The 23,627-nt window shown below is 54.3% G+C and overlaps 1 protein-coding gene across 13 annotated transcripts in view; it reads left to right on the top strand.

Moving 5' to 3' along the window:
* Positions 1 to 416: 416 nt before the first annotated feature.
* Positions 417 to 23,627, top strand: part of STRA6 (signaling receptor and transporter of retinol STRA6) — a 33,146-nt gene continuing 9,935 nt past the window's right edge. Inside the window, exons 1-11 of one of the 13 annotated variants that reach the window (XM_077939857.1) lie at positions 585 to 716; positions 10,635 to 10,762; positions 15,098 to 15,164; positions 15,494 to 15,579; positions 16,775 to 16,914; positions 17,248 to 17,271; positions 17,453 to 17,619; positions 19,014 to 19,136; positions 21,448 to 21,515; positions 21,696 to 21,772; positions 22,037 to 22,098. In XM_077939857.1, coding sequence (XP_077795983.1) covers positions 10,650 to 10,762; positions 15,098 to 15,164; positions 15,494 to 15,579; positions 16,775 to 16,914; positions 17,248 to 17,271; positions 17,453 to 17,619; positions 19,014 to 19,136; positions 21,448 to 21,515; positions 21,696 to 21,772; positions 22,037 to 22,098 — 927 coding nt within the window. In that variant the 5' untranslated portion in view covers positions 585 to 716; positions 10,635 to 10,649. Of the gene's footprint in view, positions 717 to 3,435; positions 3,532 to 3,884; positions 4,089 to 5,145; positions 5,206 to 9,846; positions 9,903 to 10,046; positions 10,489 to 10,631; positions 10,763 to 15,097; positions 15,165 to 15,493; positions 15,580 to 16,774; positions 16,915 to 17,247; positions 17,272 to 17,452; positions 17,620 to 19,013; positions 19,137 to 21,447; positions 21,516 to 21,695; positions 21,773 to 22,036; positions 22,099 to 23,627 lie in introns of those variants that run through there. The other 12 variants (XM_077939855.1, XM_077939856.1, XM_077939860.1 and 9 more) reach the window with 12 other exon arrangements.

The raw sequence follows: 23,627 nt of genomic DNA, 5'->3' as shown, positions 1-23,627 counted from the left end.
AAAAGGGGTTTTGATTTCTATGACCCGCCTGCAGGAGGAGGGATTCTCATTTCTACATCTGTCCTTGGGGGAGAACAGGTCTGAGAGACAGGAGGGCAGGAGACAGCTCGGTCACTTTTGCTTCGGAGGCTTTCATTTTGGGGTGTTATTTTCTGAGTTCCAACAGGCTGCATTTGTGGTCACTCAGCCAATAAGTAGTAAAGACAAAATTAGAAGCCTAGTCTCTTCCTTCCACCGAGGGGCCTGGCTACTTTGAAGCTTTCTGTCATGAGTAGTAACTGTGATCCTTTCTGTCACGCCAGTGCCATCGGATAACACACCTTTCCTCTCTTGGCCTCCTGCTCCGGGCTCCAGCACCAAGCACTGTCAGGAGAGTCTTGTGCCATCCCTCAAGTCCTTTTGCTCTGACCTCCAGCTGAGGAGGAGCTGGAGGAGGGGAGCTAGGGCAGCATCAGTGATCCCTGGGCTTGCCCTGACAGCCCCCCTCTACCAGCCTTGCCTTGGAGGGGCTAAAGTTCCTGGTCTGGCAGGAGGGAGAGGGTAGCCTTACTGCTCAGCAGCACTGACCTTTGCCTTCATGTGCCCAGTTGCTTGGCTGCTGCACCAGGCTCTGAAGGCACAAACCCCTGAGACGGTGTCCAAGCCCAGGGCCCTGTAGACTGCGGATCCTGAGACCAGCACCACTCGTCCTGCAGCACTGGGGACAGACAGGGCAGGTAAGGTGGGAAAGAGGGCAGGAGATGGCAGGGGCAGCATGGAGTCAGCACAAGACAAGGCCCAAGATCAGAGATTTAGGCATGGCCTGGGCTAGCTTAGAAAAGGTACTGCCTAAAACCTTTAAGAGGAGAGATGCAAACCTCACAGCCAGACTGGGGAGTGGGGAGCAAAACAAGGAGCAGGAGAGAGAAACCAAAAGGAAACAACAGAGAGCGTGATAGAGAGAAACACAGAGTTAGACAGAGAAAGAAGGAGGAGAGACAGAAGGAAAGGAGGGAGACTGAGTCAGACACAGAGAGGATGAAACAGAGTGGCATATGAGGGACAGGCAGAGACTGATGGACAGGGGCAGAAAGGCAGACAGGAGGACAAACAGATAAAAAAAGAGAAAGGGGCCGAGCACTGTGGCTCATGCCTGTAATCCCAGCACTTTGGGAGGCCGAGGTGGGCAGATCACCTGAGGTCAGGAGTTCGAGACTAGCCTGACCAACATGGAGAAACCTCGTATCTACTAAAAATACAAAAAAATTTAACTGGGCACGGTGGTGCATGCCTGTAATCCCAGCTACTCAGTAGGCTGAAGCAGGAGAATCGCTTGAACCTGGGAGGCAGAGGTTGCAGTGGGCCGCGATAGCACCATTGCACTTCAGCCCGGGCAATAAGAGCGAAACTCCGTCTCAAAAAAAAAAAAAAAAAAAAAAAAAAAAAAAAGAAAAAGAAAAAAAGAAAAAGAAAAAGAAAGAAAGAGAGAAATAAAGAAGCCAGGAGCAGATATTGACAGACAGACCCAGCAGTGGGCAGGGGTTCTGCTGTGTTATCAGACAAAGCATTGAGAGGTGTGTCTCAATCCTGCCATTTGGCTTAATCAACACTGGGGGCCTTCCCTCAGTCCCAGGAGTCTCCCAACCATACAATGAAACAGAGTCCAAGCTCTAGGAAGGGATGTTCTTGGGGTAAAAGCAGTGAGGTAGGGGTGTGGGGGGTGTGTGTATGTGTGTGTGTGTGTGTGTGTGTGTGTGTGTGTGTGTGGTAGTGGTGGTGGGGAATCTCTGGCAAAGATTTCCCTAGGTCAGTCACTGACCCTGTCACATCATGTGGCCTCTCTGGGCTTAAGTTTTTTTTGGATGTGATGGAGTCTGGGGTACAGCAGGAGTCTCCTTCAGCCTTATAACCTGGCCTTAGCTAAGGCTCTGTCTTTGCCGCTAACTTACTGCTCTATTCTACTTAACTCATGACTTCTATCTCGTAGTCCAAGATGGCTGCCTGAGATCCAGCTATCACAACTGTTTTTCAGCCAGCTAGAAGGAGGAGGGGTAAAGAAAACACCTCTCTTTTTAAGAACACAACCTGGGAATTACGCTCAACACTCTTTTTCCAAGTCACTGGCCAATACTTAGTCTAAGGGCTACATCTAGCTTCAAGGGAGACTGGGAAATGTGCAGTACTGCGCTGGGGACGGAATCAATTTCACACAGCTCAGTGATGCCTTCACAGATCCTTACTCATAGCAGGCTTATTTAAAAAGAATTACACATGCAATATGAGTTTTAAAATATACATTTCAAACAAGTGAAAAATCCTCCTTCATTCTCCAAAATTCATCCCTCCCCCAAGTGTGACCACTGTGAACAGTTTGCTGTGTGTCTGCCAGATTCACTTTTTATGTATACACACATACATACACATATGTCTACCTAGTTAAAGAAGCATAAAATGAGATCACGATTTATGTATTGTTCAGCAACTTGCTTTCTTGGTTACTGTTACTTGGCGATATGTCTTGGAGGTTCTGCCACGTCAGTCCACAGAGAATTACCTCATTCTTTTTAACAGCAAAATAGTACTTCAGTGTGTCAATTTATCAGCATTTAGGGATGGATATTGGGGTTGTTGCCAATTATTTTTGCCATTACAAACGGCTTTGGGAATTTTGTCTCCATATACATGCACACAGACATTCCTTGGGAATGGATTCCTAAAAGTGTGCCAAAGGTTAATTTTCTCTTTATGTGGGTTTAACCCTTTGGAACTAAAAATCCTTTTCTCCATGGACAAGATGGTGATCAGATCCAAGCTGGCTGGCTGCTTCCCTGTCTCGGCTTGAGCTGCTCTCTCTCCCTCTCCCTGCCTCCCACTGGGCAGGCCTGGCTCTGGCATCACCGCCCTTATTAGTCCTCTCTTCCAGGGTCTTTCACTATCATTGGAAGCCAATCTTACATACAAAAGCCTGTGGTCCCACATTTTTATAGGTGGCACTCCCTTTCTCCTTCAAGGAAGAAGAGACCGCCTCTCCAGGGCCCTTCTCCTGAGAATTTAGGGCCCTGCTTCTTGGCCCGGCCTTTATCTACTCCCTCCCCGCCCTGCTTGCCACAGCACCTAGTTGGAGCACCCACTGAGCGCCATTTCCTTCCCCAGTCTTGTCTGCATCCCTGCAGGATGCCCCCTCTAGGAAGGGGAAGGAGGGCAGGGTGAGCCTGTGCTCAGGTGAGGGGCGATGCAGTCGACTGTCCTGCAGCCTTGGAGGGTGCAGGCATGTACTTGGGGCAAAGAGCAGGACTCCAGAACGCCAGCCTGTCTGTGAGGAGTGAGAAATAGAAGAGAGAGCTCCGAGGGGGCCTTTTTCACTTCCCCCAGGAATAGATCATATCTGGAATTCCATCCCTGAAGCCCCGACTCCCCTTAGCATGGTCAGGGCCCTCAGCCCAGCTAGGCAGCAGGATGCGGATCCGGTTATTAAAAGCTGAGCTGGTGGTTCCCCTCCAGCAATTCATCAGGCAGTGGCCCCCTGGGAGTGATAGATGGGGACAAATGGGTGTAAGTAGGGGGTTCCTCAGCTTCTCTAAGGCCACATCTGGGGAAACTCAGCCATCAAAGCCCTGTGCAGGCTTCTCCACTGAGAAGCCTGAGGGCCAAGGAGATCAAGTTTCGAGCAAATGGTTTGGGGGTGTGGAGAGGCTCTACCACTGGAGACAAGCTGCCCTGTGTGTTGTGTGGGGCCCCAGCCCCTGCTCTGTGCCTGAGCTGGAGAGGGGGGTGGGGTGGGCTCCTCTGATCCTGGAATCAGGGGCAGGAGGTCTGTGAGGGCAGGAGGAGGGGCACAGCCAGACTGGGGAAGCGGGGAGCTGTCTTCCGGGAGGAGCAGATCAAGCACCTTTTAAAGCAGGTGCTGGGGCCACTGCTCAGGGCCAACCGCCGAGACCGCACAACCAGCCATCCCTCTAGGATCCCAGCCTAGCTGGAGCCGGGCTCAGAGAAGGAGGCCCTGTGTTGGGAGCATCCTGCTTGCCTGGAGGGACAAGTTTCCAGGAGTGATCAATAAAGGAAAGGAAAGAGACAAGGAAGGGAGAGGTCAGGAGAGCGCCTGGTTGGAGGTAGGCTGGAGCCAAGCCTGGGAGGCCAGATGGGATTGGAACAGGTCAGGGAACAGGGAGAAGGCACATGGGGTGAGGAGTGGGGAGGGAGCAGGAATCAGGGCCTTGGAGCAGGAAGTGAGCAGAGTGATGGGCTGGAGCAATTCTGATGAATAAGGTCGGAGACCTGGGGAGGGCTGCCCTCAGGGGACACTGGGGGGCTAGCAGGAGCTCCAAAAGGCCGTGAGACATTTGCAGAGTCCTGTCTGAGTTGGATCTGACTGCCTGTGAGCAAGAGGTTGGTGGAGAGCCCTGTCCTGTGGTCAGCAGCAGAACAAGGAGAGAGAAGTCAGGGGATCTGCCCAGCAGTCAACGTCCTCAGTGAAGAAGGAGGGCAGCACAAAGCCTACATCTCAAGGACACACCATAGTGACAACACTCCAGGGAGGAACGTGCTGGGAACGGGGAATGTGGGGCTCTTATAGCTGGGGAATCTTCATGGCCTTGTGTCTAGTCCTCTGAAGGCAGGAAACCCTCTGTTGCATATTGATGTTAACAGCCTCTTCTTGATTGCCTCCCATGATGGGGCCCTCACTACTCTGTTAGAGTACGAAGGCTACCTTTGTCCTGAGCTGAAATCTGCCTTCCCTCCTCCAGGGCAGTACTAGCCTAGCTCTCTGGGAGGGAAAGAACATGCTGCTCCCCTGGAACAGCCGGCTACCCTCCTCCTCCTCACCAGTGTCCATTGTCATACGAGAGCCTGGTCTAAATCCTTTATGTTATGATGATGCTGTTGGTGAGGGGGGCATGAAAACTGCAGGAAGGGAACATCAGCTGGTGCTTCTGACCCTCCCACATGGCAGGGGAGGAAGGAGGTAGAGAGACAGGAGGTAGACAGCCACATCCATACTCTTCCCGCCGTGAGCACGGCAGCCAACGACACTGCCTTCCAGCCCACTGGGTAGAGTCAGACTTGGTCTGGTGTCAGAATTAAGCACGTGTGTGTGCGAGGGGCTGTTGGATGTGTATGTGTGAGTGTGCTGCGCCACTGAGGGCACACCCCGAGCTCACGGGCCCGCATGAGGTTGACTTTCTTGGCTGTTTATTCATGGACTCTCAAGGTGACTGGGCTGCACAGGTAGGCACAGGGGCCATCCCCCAACTCCTGGACTGAAGCTCCTCTCTTGGGCATTCTCTTCTGTGCTGTGGGAGTTGGGGGTGTTCCTGAGGTTTGAGTGTCGTAGAACTATTGGGTTTGCTGTAGGACTCAGAGATGGGAGGGTGGAGAGCAACAGGAGTCTCCAGGCTTTCTGCAAATGCTCACAGGCTTTTGAACATCTTGTTCCAATCTGTGGTTGATTTGCCGGAGTTTGAGTGTCCTGAGGTGTTGTAGTGGTTCTCATGTGTTACTGAAGGTCTGGGGGTCCTTCGGGGCAATACTGAGGTTGGAGGGGTTCTTATGGCATTACTGAAACTCAGGAATGTTGCTGAGATTCTGGAGGTGCTCTGGGAGATCTGGGAGTCCTTGAGGGGATGTTTCTGAGGTTCTGGGGATGCTGCTGGCCTTCCCCATTCCTTCTGGCCTGCTGTTAGCTTCTTCTAAGCTTAGCACTTTGCCCTTTGAGGATTTGATAATCACAGGCTGCCGAAGGCATGCACGTGGGCCTCTGTTCCTGGATGCAAAAATTCCTCAGGTTTAATCAACTTGAACAAAAACATGAGAGGAAGGAAGCCCTGTCCCAAGGCCTTCATGGGCCAGCTCCAACCCGAGGGGCGTAGCAGCTCTGTGCCAAGCCCAAATGGCAGATGGCCTTCATTGGCTCAGAGTCCAGAAGCTTTTTGGGACCTCCTCCCATATTGAGCAGGGCTTAGCCACCCGCCAATCTGTGCCCAGCTGGGAGTCCTGCTGGCTTGAGCTGCTCCTTGGATACTGGCATCAGCCTCATCTGAGTGCCACGTGGGCTCATGCTGGCCACAGCAAGGCAGCCCTGCCCTGACCCCTATGCTGCTCTCTCCTTGTCTCTCAGACTTCCCTTCTTGGCACTCCTGAGACACGTGTAAATTCATCCTTGCTATCATTCCAGATCTTCCATGGCTTCAGTTCCCTGCTCCAGGCCCCCTCCTCCAGGGAGCCTGCAAAACTGCACAAGCCATCTCCTCCTTTCCCTCCCTGCTCCTCAGTCTTTGGCAGTTCTGTCTTTTGAGCACTTTTGCTCTCCAGCCTGCCCTCTCCTGAGGGCAGGGCTGGACCTTCCTGGGTATCAGTGCCCCTTTAAAGCCAGCTCCAGAGGGCAGGCCCTTGACTCTGCTGCCCAGACTTTCGGAGAAATTCTTCAGGGGCACATCATTACCATCCTTCTCTTCCTAACACTTGTTGCCTCCTGCCATCTGCCCAGGTAGCATCTTTCCTAATAGCTCAGAGCCAAGCCTCCCATTTTGCAGATGGGAGCTCCAAGCCATTCTAGCCCCAAGCTGAGGAGGTACCTTGGGCTCAAGAAGTGGGCTCACCTTGCAGCTTGAGCCACACGGCTACCCGCTATCCGTGGATCTTCAACCCAGCCTGCCCCTCTGCCCCCACCAGACTGGGCAGGGCAGCTGGGGGCCAGGAGGGGGCAGGTGGGAAGCAATGGGGTCACCTAGGAAGTCACAACCACTCTCTGTGAGCTTCTTGTTACAACTGGTTGCTGGTGTACAGGGAGGGGTGCCTTGAGGGGAGAGTTCACAATGAGAATCTCCAGGCTGGATTTGATAGAGGCCAGTGAGATCCATAGAAGGGAAAAGACTCACTCAAGGCCACATAGCCAGTCCCAGGGTTCAAATCCAGCTAGGTGGCCTCCCCAACCAGGCGTTCTCCACTGCCATGCAGAAACCTGGCCCTTACCTCTGGACCTTCCAGCTCTGCCCTGGCCAAAGTACCGGGCACAAGGCTGCCCTCTGCCTGCCAGGCCCACGCCAGGGGAAAAGGACGAAGCTCACCATTTCCTCCCCTCTGCTTAGGGCCTCCTTTGGTGGCCTCTGTGTCTCCCCATGAGGAGGGAGGTGGTATTGTTGGCACTGGGTTCTCCGTGGGGGGCGGGGAAGGGACTGTGCCTGGGCTCGGCTGGAGTCCCTTTCTGCCAGCCTGACTCCAGCCCCTGGGTGGATGGAGGCTCCTTCAGGCAACCTGATTGCCTTTCCTCAGTGCCTGATATGGTTTGGATGTGTGTCCCCTCCAAATCTCACGTTGAAAGTGACCCCCAATGTTGGAAGTGGAGTCTGGTGTGTGGTGTTTGGGTCATTGTGGAGAATCCCTCCTGAATGGCTTGGTGCCCTCCCTGCGGTAATGAGGGAGTTCTCGCTCTATCAGTTCATGTGAGAGCTGGCTATTGGTAAGGCCTGGCATCTCTCCTGCTCCCTCTCTCGCCAAGTGTCCTGCCTGACCCCCCTTCACCTTCCATCACGATTGTAGGTTTCCTGGGGCCCTCCCCAGAAGCCGATGCGGGTGCCGTGCTGCTTCCTGCACAGCCTGCAGAACTGTGAGCCACATAAACTCCCTTTCCCTATAAGTTACCCAGAGTCAGGCTTTCCTTTAGATCAACGCAAAACAGATGACCCCAGTGCCCAACTGGTACCTCCCTCTCTCCCCTCAGGTATCAGCGACATACCACCTTCCCAGTGAGGCCTTCCCTGACCACCTCGTCTCAAACAGCCAACTCCCGTCTGTCTCTCTTCTCTTCCCCCACTTCACTTCCCCTCTGGTGTCGTGTCCCTCAAGCCCTACCATACATCAGGTTCCATTTGGTGCAAGACTTGACTCATCTTGCTCACTGCCAAACCAGCCTGGGGAAGGCAGAGTTAGGCTTCTTCCAAGGAAGAGGATGGTTTCTTTCTTTTTTTTTTTTTTTTTTTTTTTTTGAGATGGAGTTTCCCTCTTTTGTCCAGGCTGGAGTGCGATGGCAAGATCTTGGCTCACTGCAACCTCCGCACCCCCCCCACCCCGGGTTCAAGCCATTCTCCTGCCGCAGCCTTCCTAGTAGCTGGGATTACAGGCGCATACCAGCACGCCCGGCTAATTTTTTGTATTTTTAGTTGAGACGGGGTTTCGCCATGTTGGCCAGGCTGGGTCTCCAACTCCTGACCTCAGGTGATCCACCCGCCTCGGCCTCCCAAAGTGCTAGGATTACAAGTGTAAGCCACCACACCTGGCCAAAGGGCATGGTTTCTGATAGGCAAGGATGTCTAACCCGACACCGCTGCCTTGTAGAGGGAGTGGGCTCCCTGTCTGGAACTGGACTCCCATGGTTGGAGGTGGATTTAAAATCAGATGTGAGTTGGTTGCTCCCTAAGGTAAGAGTCTGAGACCCCTGAGCAGGGAAGGGCTTGCTGGGCTCTGGTGTGGGCACGGGGGCTCTGGGAAGCCCAGCTGGTGAACCTCAGGGCACAGCAGCAGCCTGTATAGGACAGGCCCACTAATGAACACTGACCGCCAGAACAAGCAATGGCTTTGCCGAGCTCAATTTCTAAAGTCCCTCTTACCCAAGGGCCAGGCGCTGTGCATCAGGGGAAGGCAGGAGGAGGGAAGGCAGGGATAGAGTCCCGCCCTCCAGAAGCTCACACCCGCGCCTGGAAGGCAAGTTTCCCGCATCCCTGGGATCAGAAGGGCCAGTGTGGGTTCCTGCATTACATCAAATAAAGCTCAGGTTCAGCCCTGAGTCAGCAGGCGCTGATATCTCTGTGGGATGGTGGAGAGCAACAGAACCCTCCTCCTGCCAGAAGGGCCATTTGGAAAGAATGGGGAGGAACTCAGGCTAGCAGCGTGCTCAGCCCCTAATCCTTTCCTGTGGGCTTGGGAATTTGAATGACAGCCTCCTCCAGGATTTCAAGCCCTGTTTACTCTGAGACTTCACCCTTGCTGTTTCCTCTGTGGGGATCACACTTCTCCCCACCCCCATCCCCATCCTGAGCCTGCCATCCTCTGCTCAGCTGACTTCCCTGCCCTTCAGATCACCATGGAAAGGTTATTTTCTTCAGAGTCTCCCCCTACTCCCAAATACTCTTGGGCTAAATTTGGTTTCCCATGGTAGAGACCAGCTCAGCCTGTGCTTCCCTTTGTACCCCTCAGATTTTGGAGGGGATTTAGTTATCTGGCCGTGTTCCCCGTGAACTGTAATGTCTCCTGCCTCAGGGCTCAGGACAGTGCTGGCACATACTGGGTGTTCAATAAATTTAAGTTAAAAGACTAAATGAATAATGTCTTTTTAAAAAAGCTGTTGAATGACTGTCTTAGCTGATAGGGTCAAAGCCCAAGACCCTTGTAGGGTATTGGAAGGACAGAGACCCTCACAGTTTCAGGGGCCTAAACCTCCATCAGGGACTGTGGCCTGAGAACTGCTTTCTACCTTCTTCTGCCTCTCGCCCTTCCCTTCAGGCTGGGGCACAGGTCCTGCTCCTGGGGAGGGAGAATGAGGAGGAGCCCTCCTCCCTGGCCCAGACCTTGCCTTGCTCACCCTCAACCTCACTCCAGGAGGAGCAGAAGGCAGGCGGGGCTCCTCTTGCCTACCCGTGGGTCTGGTTTGTGTTTAAAGAGCTAATTTCCGCCTTGTGGGGGTGAGTTATCTCCTTGTGAAATCAAGTTGTAGGAACAAAAAGGGTTTACCAGTGAGACACATGTTGCCTCCTTCATGGAAACCCTAGGAGAAGGAACGGACAGATTCCCCTTCCCTGCCTCCGCCCCAGCCCAGCCCCAGCAGTTGGTCTCCCTCGGTTGTTGCTGCAATGCTGGTCTCCTGTCTGTGTGGGGCACTGCAGATGTGGCGGGCAGGGGCGTGGGAGCTCTGGGGCAGGCGCTGAAGGCAGGTATGTGTGTGAAGTCAGGTGCGGGGGTGGGGGTGGCTCCTGGCCACACCCTTGCAGCGCTCAGGCCGCCAATGGTGCTGGGGCCTCCTCCCCCAGGAGGGGGGCTTTGTCAAGGATTATGGTGTGTTTCCATCACCGAGGCCCAAAGGGGCCAGAAAGGGGCAGGCTGAGGCTGGGGGAGGGGAAGGGAGCCCAGCTGGGAGGGCCCAGGCAGGCAGTGCGGAGCTGGCTGTGGCCTGCCTACCCTTTCATCTCTGCAACTCCTTCCTCCCTGGGCCTCCCTTCTGGTGTGTCTGTGGGTCTGTCTAGGTGGGCTTGGGAAGAGGGAAGGAAGGGGCGTCTCTCTAGGCAGCTCGGACTGGACAAGCCTTCTTTGAAAATGGTCCTTTGAACAAACGCCTGCTGGTGGTTGGTCAGACAGACAGATGCGCCAGCAGGAGCCCCGGGGCCCCAAGGGGACAGCTATCTCTGCAGGACCGGTGCGATGGGCGGGAAGGGAGGAGGGGACACGAGAGGCCCTGTCCTCCTCCTGTGCCAGCTTGCTCAGGCCCTCAGTCCCAGACGGGCTTTTCCCAGAGAGCTAAAAGTAAGAAAGTAACCTTCAGGATTAAAGAGAAATGTTTCTTTGTTTGGGTTTTCCGTCTTTTTTTTTTTTTTTTTTTTTTTTTTCTCTTTTAAGCCTCTTTTCACATCTGTAGTGGCTTTTCTTTCTCTCGCCTGGGGTCAAAGGAGGAGAAGGGCCGGAGAATGTCGTCCCAGCCAGCAGGGAACCAGACCTCCCCCGGGGCCACAGAGGACTACTCCTACGGCAGCTGGTACATCGATGAGCCCCAGGGCGGCGAGGAGCTCCAGCCAGAGGGGTAAGTGTGGAACCCCCCAACCTCATTCTGTCGGCCATCAGAATGGGCTGATGGCAGAGGTTGCAACTGGCCGGGGAGCAGCTCCTGGTCAGGGGCTGCTAGGTCTGGCTCTGCCACTCATTTGCTGTGAGACCTTGGGCAAGTCACAGCCTCTCTGGGGTTCATTCAGTCTCTGCTTCCGCTACATGAGAACAAGACCCCTCACCCTGCTGTTAAGATACCTAAGGCTGGTCACCTAAAAAGCACCTGTGTGATGTGTTAAAAATACAGATTCCTTTAGTGTTCCTTGCAGATTCAGATCCGCAAGGATGGCTCCCTGGGTGATTCTGGCCCATAGCCAGGATGGGGAAGCTGCTGGGAGCAGTTGAGGCAAGCAGACCTGCCTTCAAGGGGTTATTGGTCTCTGTGGTGAGCATTTAGGTGTGGTGTTTCCAAGTGTCAGGTTCTCTGGGCAGGCTGGGGGATTCGGTGAAGGCAGAGAACCAAAGGGAGAAAGCGTGGGGAGAAGTCACTGAGCAAACAGCCACCTTTGTTGTCTTTGGATGGTCTCAGAGGATGAGGAGAGCCTATTCCCTTCAGCAAGAGTGCTCAGGCCAGCCCAGGCGAGGGTGGGAGCAGGGAGGCAGCCCGCCCCCGGGTGGCCTGAGAACCCGGCCACAGCTGCTTTGCCTGGGTCCATTCTACCGGGGTTTAGTCTGGGCACCCTGGTGGAGGAGCTGGACCCCTTCTGTGTTCCCCACCTCCTGCCAGGATGCCTTGCCTGTGTAGGACCCAGAGCCAGTTCTTCCCTGTTGTTCCCAGGCCTGGCCCCATCCCCTACCTCCCTGCTCTGTCTGAGGGTTTGGAGAAGTAGAAAGGTGAGGCTGGGGGTTGCCGAGCCAGATGTGTGCACATCTGTTCTCCATCAAAACCTGAAACTTGAGAAGGAAAAATCCTTGCGTGCCTCCCCAGGGGCTGGGGCTGCGGCCTGGCTGGGCTTGGGTCATCCAGCAGGGACAGAGGCTCCACCCAGGCCTCGGGGAAGGAGCTGTTGTGTGGAGGACTCAGGGTTCTGACCACCTGGAAAATAGCCTGCAGTCAGCAAGGGCGTGCGCCCCACTCATCCTGCCTGACTGACTGAGAGCCTGTGGGCTCCACATATCCCACTGTGTATGTGTGGGCTGCGAGGGACCAGAATGAGGAGAGGCCCAGGAACCCATGAGGATGGTTTGTGACCTAGGTGAAGGCTCTAATCTGAAGCTGTGTCCTTGGGAGCCTCAGGGCCCGGACACTGGCCGGGAGCCAGGTGCCTGTAGCTGTAGTGTGGTCTCAGAGTAAAGTTGTGTGTATGTCAGGCACTGGGTGATGGGGAGTCCAGTCCCTCATGTGGGTGACAGCTAGAAGATTCAGCTCCTTTCTCCCACTGCAGGGCATGGCACCCGTAAGAATAAAGAGATTTGTTTGAATCTACTTACTTAGCCAAACCAATTGAGCTGCCTGCCATCCCCCTTCCCCCGAAGTGGGAGCAGAAAATTAGGAGCTCAGGGGAATCCCGAGGAGATGAACTTGGGTTCACCTCTGTCTGTGAGTCAGACACCCTGGGGACATGTTGCTTCAGAGCTTTGAAGAGCTCTGGAGTGCCCGGTGCCCCAGCACTCTCAGGCTGGAGTTGGGGTGGATGAACACTGATGGCAGTGGAGTCAGCCACAGAAATTTCCTAAAATCCAGAACATTTAATGGTTCAAACATCCTCAGTGGCTTCCCGGGACCTCCCATGCTTGCTGTACCCTCATCTTACCTCATCTCTGGGCTGCAGTCACACTGGAGGGCTTGACCAGCCCCAGCCACGCTGCCTGTTGCCTGCCCTTCTGCTTCCTCATGCACTTCCCTCCACCCAGAGCTGCCTTTTCCCCTTCTTTGCCTAAAGAGATGTTAACCATCTTTTATTTATTTATTTTTTGAGATGGAGTCTTACTCTTGTTGCCCAGGCTGGAGTGCAGTGGCGCGATCTTGGTTCACTGCAACCTCCGCTCCCCATTTCAAGGGATTCTTCTGCCTCATCCTCCCGAGTAGCTGGGATTACAGGTGCACACCACCACGCTCAGCTAATTTTTTTGTATTTTTAGTGGAGACGGGGCTTCACCATGTTGGCCAGGCTGGTCTCGAACTCTTGACCTTGGGAGATCTGCCAGCCTCGGTCTCCCAAAGTGCTGGGATTACAGGCGTGAGCCACTGCGCCCGGCCAGTAACCATCTTTTAAACTCCAGTCAGATGCCACCTCCTTTGGCCCCAAGTTCTCCCTCCTCTGCATCCTTCAGCACCTGCTGTGCCTGTCCCAGGATCAAGCTCACCACCCTCTCCAAGGTCTTTATGTCTGTGCCATCCTGTCTGTCCCATGGCACAAAACATGGGGCCACAAGCCACCAGCCAAACATTTGCTCATTTCTGTGCCACTTGAGATCCCCGTCTGGCCCCTCACACTGAGCTGAGAGGTCAGATGGGGACCTCAGGTGATACAGAAAGGGCCAGAGGCTCCCCCAGACAGGGCCCTGGAGGGCGTTTCTGGGGGTGGGAGTGGTTTGGGGTAAGGTCCATAGGAAAATGGTCAAACTACTCTAGGGACAGTTTTCCAAGTCCCTGCTGGGCCCAGATATACAGGTGGAGCAGGACCTAGTCATGTGGGGAGATGCAGGCTGAGAGGGAGGGCTGCCCCGTACACTGGAATGAGAGGCCTTGGAGCTGGAGGTGGGGAGCCTGAGACTGGAGCACCAATGGTGGGAACCTGCTCCCTGCATGGCAGCTACTCAGGACCCCACTTCTACTTTGGGAAGAGGCTGGTCTCCTGGCCAAGAAGCTGTCCAGAGCTGACTTACTCTGCCTGCCCACCAAGTGGCTGGTTTCTTTCCCACTGCTCATCCGCTGGGATTTCCTGAGAGAAAGTGAGCAGGACAGACCGAGCTGACCCAGCAGAGGGTTCCAGGGATCTGTGCTCCCCCGGATAATGCGGCCTTGATGCCTCTCTTCATACAGTGGAGAGTGTGCTGGCGGGAGGCTGAGCCCTCTGGGCAAGCAGGGACTGGCCGCAGCCCAGGCTCCATCTCAGGCCCTCGCCCACCAGACCTCACTGGTCTCACCCATGCTGCCATCCTCCCTCTGGCTCTCCCAGGCCCAAGCCGGGAAAACCCGTAGCTCTACCGTTCCCCAGGGACCCAGTCCTGCCTGATCTCCCAGGGCCAGGGCCAGCCCTGAGCTCAGGACTCCTGCCTCACTCCCTTTCTCTGCCACATGATTCTGCTGGGGAAGTGGAGGGTTTCATTGTCCTCAGTGACCCCTATCTCCCCTGTGGGTCTACCTCTGTGCTCAGCCAGGGTGACTGCAGGACCATTGCCAGGCCATAGAGATCCTCTGTGGAATTAGAGAAAGGGATCCCCATTTAGGTCCATTCAGTTCAGCGGGTGCTGGGTTTGGTGAGCAGGGTGGCCTGCTTGTTCCCTTGGCTGAGCATCTTTGTGCAGTGGGCAACCTGCATTGCTGTCCACGGAGGCTGTCGTTGAGAGGGAAGCAGGAAAAGAGATGGACCAGGGGAGATCATTTTAGTCACAGACCAACCTCAGATGGCAGTGAGTAGAGGGCAAATCATCGGGCCAAACCCTTGACTGCTTGACCCAGGTAGTGTGCTCAACCGCAGTTCTGAGAAGAGGTCTGTGAGACCAGGAGCAGTCAGAGGGGCTTCCTGGAGAGGGGAGGCCTTGAAGGACAGGAAGCATCTGGGTGAGCAAGAATAAGTGCTCAGCCAGGCACAGTGGCTGACACCTGTAATCCCAGCACTTTGGGAGGCTGAGGCATGAGGATTGCTTGATCTCAGGAATCCAAGACCAGCCTGGGTGACATGATGAGGCCCTGTCTCTACTAAAAATACAGAAAAAAAAAAAAGCCATGCGTGGTGGTGCACACGGAGGATTGTTTGAGCCCAGGAGGCTGAGGCTGCAGTGAGCCGAGATCGCCACTGCAGTCCAGCTTCGGTGACAGAGCAAGACCCTGTCTCCAAAAAAAAAAAAAAAAAAAAAAAGAATAAGTGATCAGGCTGAGCCGGTCCACTCTGCTGCCCCTGGGAGCTTCCCATCTCCTTTAGTCTTATAACCCCAGAGCTTGGCATGGGGCTGGCACATCACAGGAACACGAGGGCCCCAGAATGACCCTGAGAAGGTGGGACTGGGCAGGCTTGTGTAGGAGGGATCAGAGGGTTGAGGGAGGTAGTGGGTAAAGCCTCAGTGTGAACAGTCTTGAACCCCAGACCCATCTGCACACCCAGGGGGGCCTGACGCAGGCCTGAGCCAGCCTTCCTTTGCTCTGTAGGGAAGTGCCCTCCTGCCACACCAGCGTACCACCCGGCCTGTACCACGCCTGCCTGGCCTCGCTGTCAGTGAGTCCAACCCAAGTTGAACCTGGCTTGCAAAAGTTACTGCCAGCCTGGCCAGTGGGACCCGTGTTCCCGGTGGGGCTGGTGAAGGGGGGCCCTGGGAGATCCTGGGTGGGGGGAGCTATCTGGGAGTTCTCCCAGCCTGGGGGCCCAAACCAGGATGCAAGTCCAACCTCCCAGATGTCTGTCACCCCTTGACCAGTCCCCGAGATGCCACAGGAGTGTGCACTGGGCAGGTAGGGGATATCCCGGGGCCTGAGTCCAAGCCCTCAAACTCAGATCCTCAGGGGAGGCCTGAGCACCCCAAGCCCTCTTCTGTGCTCTCCTTTCAGATCCTTGTGCTGCTGCTCCTGGCCGTGCTGGTGAGGCGCCGCCAGCTCTGGCCTGACTGTGTGCGCGGCAGGCCCGGCCTGCCCAGGTTGGTGCCATGGTCTGGGCACCCCCACTCAGGGGGCGCAGCGGACAGGGTCACTCTGGGAGGGTGGGTGATTTGTTAGGTACCTAAAAGGTAGCTCTGGCTTCAATGACATCCCTACCTCCCTCAGCCTGGGGCTTTCCTCACGCCCACCCAGGTCTCCAGGTTTAGTCAGGACCCCCAGAGGAAGGGGGAGGAGCTTGCACAAGCCCACCTGGGAGAAAGGACTCCAACCCAGACCCTAGGGTAACAAGCCTGACATGACCCAGCTTCAGAGCGTACCTTCTCAGGCAGCCCTCCGTGTGTGGATTGACGTGACCATCCCAATGCCATCTTGACCCTTGTCTTCCCTGAGGGTATCACCTGGACCCTAATGCTTGAAGGCAGATTTATGGGGACTGACCTCTAGCCCCCATAGCTGGAACTTTCTTCTCCTATCTCCTTCAGCCCTGTGACCCGAGAGCCTGCCTGGACAGGCATGATCCTGAGGAGATGGGGCTGGGCAGGCTAGTGCGCGAGAGACCAGAGGGTTGGGGCAGGTGATGGGTAGCTCCCTGGTATAGACAGCTTCGCATCCCAGACCCAGACGGTGCACCGAGGCTGGTCTTGCTGTGCTGGTTTTGTAGGGAACCAGCCTGGGGTCTCCGGTTGGCCCCAGAAAGAGCTTGCCCTGGCTGGGGCAGTGCTTGAGGGAGAATGAACCTCTCAGAGCATGAATGCAAGCTACAGCGCAGAAGCCGAGGGTCTGAGTGGCTTGCCCTGAGCCCAGAGGGGTGATGCCTGGGACAGCTATGCCCGCTGTCTGCCCTCTGCTTCGGGTCCACACCCAGCCCAGGGCGGCGGCCGTTGTACAAGGATGTTGTGACTCGCTGAGTTCTCTGAAGGTTTGCCAGCTCAGACAGACCAATTAGTGTGGAGGTGGCTGCTTCCTGGAGCTTCCAGGGTGGGCGGAGGGAGCAGTCTTAGGGCTTCTTCCCACTATATGTATGTTCCAAGTCCCTTTGGCACAGGACCCAGAGCTTGGTAGATAAGAGGCACTCCACAAATATCTATGGAATGAATGAATGAAGGGGTCTTACTCCCCCATCTAGAAAGTGGGACTGACTCTACCTCCTTGATTTATGGAATACAGCCTGGAGGTAATGGGGGTGCAGGGGCTGAGTAACTCCTTCCTGCCCTGTCCTTGCCTCTGTGCTAGCCCTGTGGATTTCTTGGCTGGGGACAAGCCCCAGACAGTGCCTGCTGCTGTCTTCATGGTCCTCTTCAGCTCCCTGTGTTTGCTGCTCCCCGACGAGGACCCATTGCCCTTCCTGACTCTCGCCTCAGCACCCAGCCAAGGTACCCACTGCCCCCCAGGCCCTGAGGTTGGTGTGATGGGATGGGAATAGGGTGGGTTCTCGGAGTTTTAAGCTGAGCTCAAGGAGATGAGGGTAACAGGAATAGTTGTCAATGAGATGGGCTACTATCCTGAGACATGACCTCTTCAGACCATCCAGTCTTTACAATGATGCCACAAAGTATGCATATTAGCCCCATTGTGCAGTGGAGGAACTGAGAGCCGGGGAAGTAGTATCTTAAATTGAGTATTTACTCAGGCACCATGCTAAGCATCATATATATACCTTCTCATTTTTCCCTTGCTAATATATTGTGATTATTTCCATTTTACAGGTGGGAAAACTGAGGCTCCAAGATGTAACTTGCCCAAGATCAGAGTTGAGACTAGTTAGAGCCTGGATTTGAACCTAGGGTTCTTGCCCGCTGAACATGCTGAAGGGCTTGGAAGCTGGAGACAGGAGAGAGGTCTGGGTGGGCTCACCACAGGCCTCATGTCTGCTCTTCCAGCATGGGTCTCTTTGCTTGTTTCACCTTCCAGGGGCCTGGAAGATGCTGGGACTGTTCTATTACGCTGCCCTCTACTACCCGCTGGCCGCCTGTGCCACAGCTGGCCACAGAGCTGCACACTTGCTTGGCAGCACGCTGTCCTGGGCCCACCTTGGTGTCCAGGTCTGGCAGAGGGCAGAGTGTCCCCAGGCACCCAAGGTAACTGCTGACCACAATGGCCTAGGGCAGAGGGGCGTGCAGAGCAACCTACTCAAACCACGGTGCCTCCTTTGAGCTCTGATTCTATGAGGGGCCGCCCTGCAGCCTTCCATTGTGCATGGGATTCCATGCCTTCAAACACATGCCCCTTCCAAGCTTGACTGCTCTGTGGGAGAGGCAGGGAACAAGGCGGCTGGGCCCAGCCCTCAGGAGCTTTAAGTCTAGGATGGGGCAGAGAAGGGAAAGTGGGCAGAGTAGGGGGAAGAGAAAGCCTGAAATGGCCCCCACCCCCAACGCCTGTGTTAGTGATTCCCCAGCTTCCCTTTGGTCAGGCTGGAGAGGGAATGGAAGTGAAGTGTGATGGAGGCCGGAAAACGTGAAGTCAGGGATGGTCTTAGAGGGACAAGAGGAGAATTCCAGAACCTCAGGACCTTGCTCACTGGCTGCTGGCTGGAGTTGTGAAGCTGTCCAGTCTAGAACCCAAAGAGTGATGGTATAGGCTTTAGAGCCAGACAACCTGAGTGTGAATCCAGCTTCACCACCTCATTCATTAGCTCACCCATTCATTCAACAACATATTTGAAGCACATACTCTGTACCAGGGACATTTCCAGGCACTGGACTACAGCTGTGAACAAGACAGACACAGTCCCTAGCCTCCCAAGAGCTGTCATTTCAGAAGGGGAGACACGATACACAAACAAAATGATGCCAGGTGGTACCCAGTGCCTTGGGGAAACAGTGCCACCTTTCTGAGACTGTTTCTACATCCGTCCATGGAGCTGATAACACCAGTCCCTCAGGGTGGAGGTGAAGACTAAGAGGTTGCTTTGAGAGGGGGGACTTGGTGGCTCTTTTTTGCCACCTAGAACCTGGCACATACTAAGCTCTCAATAAAAGTATATTGAACCCACAAATAAATGAATGAGTATACAAAAGGCCCACCCCCAGGAAGTCCTCAGCCCTGGGAAGTAGGGCATAGACTTTCCTGATGCTTAGGTTGAAAACTATATGTAGGCAAAGTCAGGCTTTTGCGTGATTTTCAGAACTGTTCCTAATGCTCCGGGAGGTGTCCTTTCCAGGCCTTATTCCAGCCCTGGTTGAGGTGGGTGTGGGGGGCAGGAGGGAATCAAGTTATCTCCTCCTCTTGGCTCCTCTCAGGCCTGTGGGGGTCCAGGAGCATGGGGGAGGGGTGAGCATCTCTGCAGGGCTCAAGAAGGGGAAGTGGGCAGGTTTGTGCTGGGTGGCGGGTTGGGAACCATAGAGCTGAAGCCTTCCCATGGCCCCCCAGACCATCCTCAGGGCCCAGTGTGAGGTGGGAAGGGCAATGGATTCTGGTTCTTGGCTGGGGGAAGAAGGTGGAAGGTAGTCTGTCTGGGTGTTTGTCTGTCCAGATCTACAAGTACTATTCCCTGCTGGCCTCCCTGCCTCTCTTGCTGGGCCTCGGATTCCTGAGCCTTTGGTACCCTGTGCAGCTGGTGAGAAGCTTCAGTCGTAGGACAGGAGCAGGCTCCAAGGTAAAGGGGCAGGCCTGGGGTAAGCTTTTCCTCAGCACCCAAGACAGCCCTACTCTCCCATATCTGTGGTCCCAGATACATGGCCGTGCTTAGTGTAGGGCCCAGCACAGAACAGATGCTCAGAAAATGTTTGCTGAGACTGCTTAGTCCTGCCTCCCCAGGCAAAGGCTGGGCTGGCCCTTGACTGGCACCCAGGATACCCGCGGCACTGGGTTGTATGAATAGTAGGGACTTAACAAGGCAGAACTGAGTCAGAAGCCAGGAGAGTCATCGCTCTGTCTGTGAAACACTGAGATCCGGCTGGAGAGACAGCCTGGAGCCTTGCGCCTAATCCGAGTTCTGCACATACTGAGATGATTCAGGAAGCACCCAGGGCAGAACTGCATTATGAATCAACTCTAGGTTGAATGTGGTTGAATAATTTCAGATAAAGGAGACGGCTGGGAGGGCTTCCTAGAGGGGGTAGACTTTAGCAAGGGCCTGAAGGACAGGGAGATCTAGAGTGAGGAGAGAATAAGGAGCAGACATTGTAGGCACAGGAAAGAGCATGAATAAAGGGGAAGAGATGGTTTTGTATCTGTTTTGTTCACTGTATTTGCAGCACTGGGTAGGCCTTAGCCCTTAATACATACTCAGCAAATATTTTTGAAGTTTTGAATAGATGAATGAATGGATGGATGGATGGGTGGTTGGGTCAAAGGAAAGGTGTATGGAAGGAAGGATGGATGGATGAATGCATCATGGTAAGAGAGAATTCTTAGAAGATACTTCGATCTTAATGAAAAGCCTTCTAAGGACTTACCATATCATGCCCTGGGCTCAGTGCTGTGGACTTGGAGCTGATGGACTTGTGTCTGATCTCCAGGAGCTCCCAGTGTGGTGGGGAGACAGATGCAGCACCAAATACCTACAGTGCAATGTGAAGCGTGCTGCGGGTGTTGGGACTGCGGGTGCAGGAGCGGTCCAGTACTTCTTTCTGGTGAGAAAGGAGGAAGAGGAAAGCTCTGCAGAGGCCCTCAAAGGGGAAAGAAGGACAGACTTAGGAGAAAGGCTTAGGACATAGAGGCCAAAGGGCTTGGCTTCTCTTTAGACAGGGCAGGGGAAGGAGAGGCTTGATGGGAGGCACCTGGGCAACCAGCAGGTAGGTGGTGATGCCAGCTGCTGGCCCAGGGAAGGTGGAGGGAGAAGCAGGTGCTCCTGGGACAACGTGTGGTCCTAAGTGTGTGTTGCTCAAAGTGTGGAGCTCAGCAGAGGGGCTGGGACTGGGTGTTAACTCGGCAAGGTCAGACTGAATCCAGAGAATGAGTGAGATCCCTAGGCAGGATGGAGAGCCCTAGGTCCATTTTGGGCTACTCTGGTCCAAGAAGGCCCACAGACTCCAGGCTCGGCTCCCACGTGGCAGGCAGCGAGTTCTGAACACTTGTAGCTCCTGCCTGCTGAGGCTCACACTCCTCGAGGAAGCCCGTGTCCTCTCCTGTTTACATCTGGCTCTGAAGAGGGAGCGGCCCCCCAGGGCCACGTGGTGCCCGAGGCATGCCCCTTTACCTTCCCTTCCAGGGTTTCCACCACCCCACCCCTCTCTTCATTGCCAGCCTTTCCTCCCAGGCTTGAGAGGTGCAAAATCCTCTTTGGACTTTGGTCAAAGAGGTTTAAGTCTCAAAGGACCCCCATCAGCTTTGAGCTGACCCACTCCTGCCCTGGATCCCAGGGTTGTCATGGCAACAAGTGACAATCGCCTATGTTCTCCCAGTGATTCAGGGCAGGGGCTCGCCCCATCTTCCCATGGACCTCTGCCGTTTCACAGGCAGCTTAAGGCCTGGAATGTGGCTTAGACAAATCTGGTCACCCTTGTGATCTCCCTTGCGTAGTAGCAGGAGGAGAAGCCTGAGGGAGTCTGACCTGGAATGACCCCCTCCTGTGTCCTGGCCTGGGATGTGCCCGTGGGACACAGCTTCCCTTTGCCCCAGTTTCAGCTACCAGAGGCCAGAGGGCTAGGGGTGGGCAGAAACAGTGATGAGATGTGACTGAGCAAAGCAGGTGAGAGTTGGAGACAGATCTTAGGAAGAACTTCCTGGCATTGATGGTTCTTTGACAGGAAACTGGCCTTGTGTTTGTGAGAGAGAAAAGGGAAGCTTTGGAGGGCATGGACCTCAAACCCACAGGTCAGCCCCCTCCGCACTCACCACCACAGCCATGGCCAAGAGGTTTTTATGGAGCACCTGCTTGGTGAACACTCTAGTTCCCTGAGCCAGGGACCCACGAATGGGTCGAGGCAGGTCTCATCTGCTTGTTCAATTGTCTGTCTCCACAGGGGCTGCAGAGCAGCTACTCTGAGGAATATCTGAGGAACCTCCTTTGCAGGAAGAAGCTGGGAAGCAGGTGGGGTCTCCGACACACCCTCTGTGGGCCAGTGGATCAGGCTGGTTAGAAGCCGTGCTTGGGAAGCTGGCACCGGGCAGCATGGCAGGGGCAGAGGGGCAGAATGACCAGCCTCTGGGGCTGGCCCTCAGGGAAGGGGCTTCCGCTGAGGACCCCACACCTGCTTGGGTCTTTCTGCAGCTCCCACACCTCCAAGCATGGCTTCCTGTCCTGGGCCCGGGTCTGCTTGAGACACTGCATCTACACTCCACAGCCAGGTATGGGGTTGGGAGCTGAGGCCGAGCGTGACAGGGGGTGTTACCCTCCCTTGCACAGAACGGCTTCAGTGGAGGACTGGCTCCTGCTCCCTGGAATCCTTGTCATCAACAGGGACAACTACCAGCTTGGGACAGGGGGAAGACCCTGGCCTGGCCTTGGTCATTCAGAGTCCTGTGGCCCTTTTCCTGGGCCCCTTGGGAGGGAAGAGGGCTCCCGGGCCTGAGTGGTGCTGTTCACCACACTCCTTCCTTTGAGGACTACAGGATTCCGTCTTCCGCTGAAGCTGGTGCTTTCAGCCACACTGACAGGGACGGCCATTTACCAGGTATGTCCTGCACCCTGTACTGCCATCTGCCTGTAGAGCCCTGCCCTCAACCCCCAAGCCTGGAGTAGCTCCGGCCCAACCCAGCTCTCTAGGTGCCCCATCCAGAACCCCGACCAGGTGCTGCAGGCCATCTTGGGAATTCTGGCCTACCCAGAAGGGTGGGGGTGTTCACTCTTGAACTCACAAAGTGACTCGGAGCATTAATTTTGGAAGCCACATAAACACAAATTTAAATCCTAGCTCCACTATTTACCTCCTGTGTGGCCTTGGGCAAGTTATTTAACCTCTCTGAACCTGTTAGCTCATCTGTAAAAAGGAGGAAATAGAGTAATTTTCCTCTTTGAGTAATTGGGAAGATTTAGCGAGATAACATGTTTGATAAACTCTGCCTCACCACCTCCAAAAAAAAAAAAAAGAAAAAAAGAAAAAACAAACAACAACAATTCAGATCCTAGGAGATAGTTACAATTATTCCCCACTTTACAGATGGGGAGAATGGAAGCTCGGAGAGGTGAATTTGACTTGGCCAAGTTTCTACACAGCTGGTATCTCAGCGTAGCCTAAGTTTGAATCCAAGTCTGTCCAGCTTTAATTCCTGCACTCATTTACTTTCACAACATAGAAAAACTGGAAATTTTACATTCCAAAGTTTAGATAGATAGATGATGGGTAAATAGAGGTGCAGACACAGTCATCCCTCAGTATCTGAGGTGGATTGGTTCCAGGACACCCCTCCATTCCAAAATCCAAAGGCTCAAATTTCTGATATACGATGGTGTAGTATTTGCACGTAGCCTACACACATTCTCCAGTATACCTCGTTATCTCTAGATTACTTACAATACCGAACATAAGTGCTATGTAAATAGTTGTCCCACGGCTGGGCGCAGTGGCTCACACCTGTAATCCCAGCACTTTGGGAGGCTGAGGCGGGCGGATCACGAGGTCAAGAGATTGAGACCATCCTGGCCAATGTGGTGAAACCCTGTCTCTACTAAAAATACAAAAATTAGCTGGATGTGGTGGCGTGGGCCTGTAGTCCCAGCTACTCGGGGGGCTGAGGCAGGAGAATCGCTTGAACCCGGGAGGTGGAGGTTGCAGTGAGCCGAGATTGCACCACTGCATTCCAGCCTGGCGACAGAGCAAGACTCTGTCTCAAAAAAAACAAAACAAACAAAAAAACCCAAAAAGTTGTCCTACTGTATTATTTTTTATTTGTATTATTTGTATTGCATTATTATTTTTTATTGAGGGTTTTTCCCCAAATATTTTTGATCTGTGCTTGATTGAATTGGTTGGTCATGGATGTGGAACCCACAGATATGCAGGGCCGACTGTATGTAGTTATGGTGCTTGAAGGCATGCCTTTGGCCTATTAGGCTATAATTGCACCTGTCTGTAATGTCCTCATTTAGAGGCATGAGGACCCTGCTCTAAGGAGCAGATAAGAACACTGATGGGCAATGGGCATGTGGCTGGAGCCTGTGTGCTGCCAGTTTCTTCCCCAAAGTCTCCCCTGTTAGTACAGA

Source organism: Macaca mulatta, chromosome 7 (genome assembly GCF_049350105.2).
Source record: "Macaca mulatta isolate MMU2019108-1 chromosome 7, T2T-MMU8v2.0, whole genome shotgun sequence".
NCBI classification, from domain to species: domain Eukaryota; kingdom Metazoa; phylum Chordata; class Mammalia; order Primates; family Cercopithecidae; genus Macaca; species Macaca mulatta.
The sequence above is the reverse complement of the archived record's forward strand: the minus strand, read 5'-3'. Positions and strand labels throughout refer to the sequence as shown.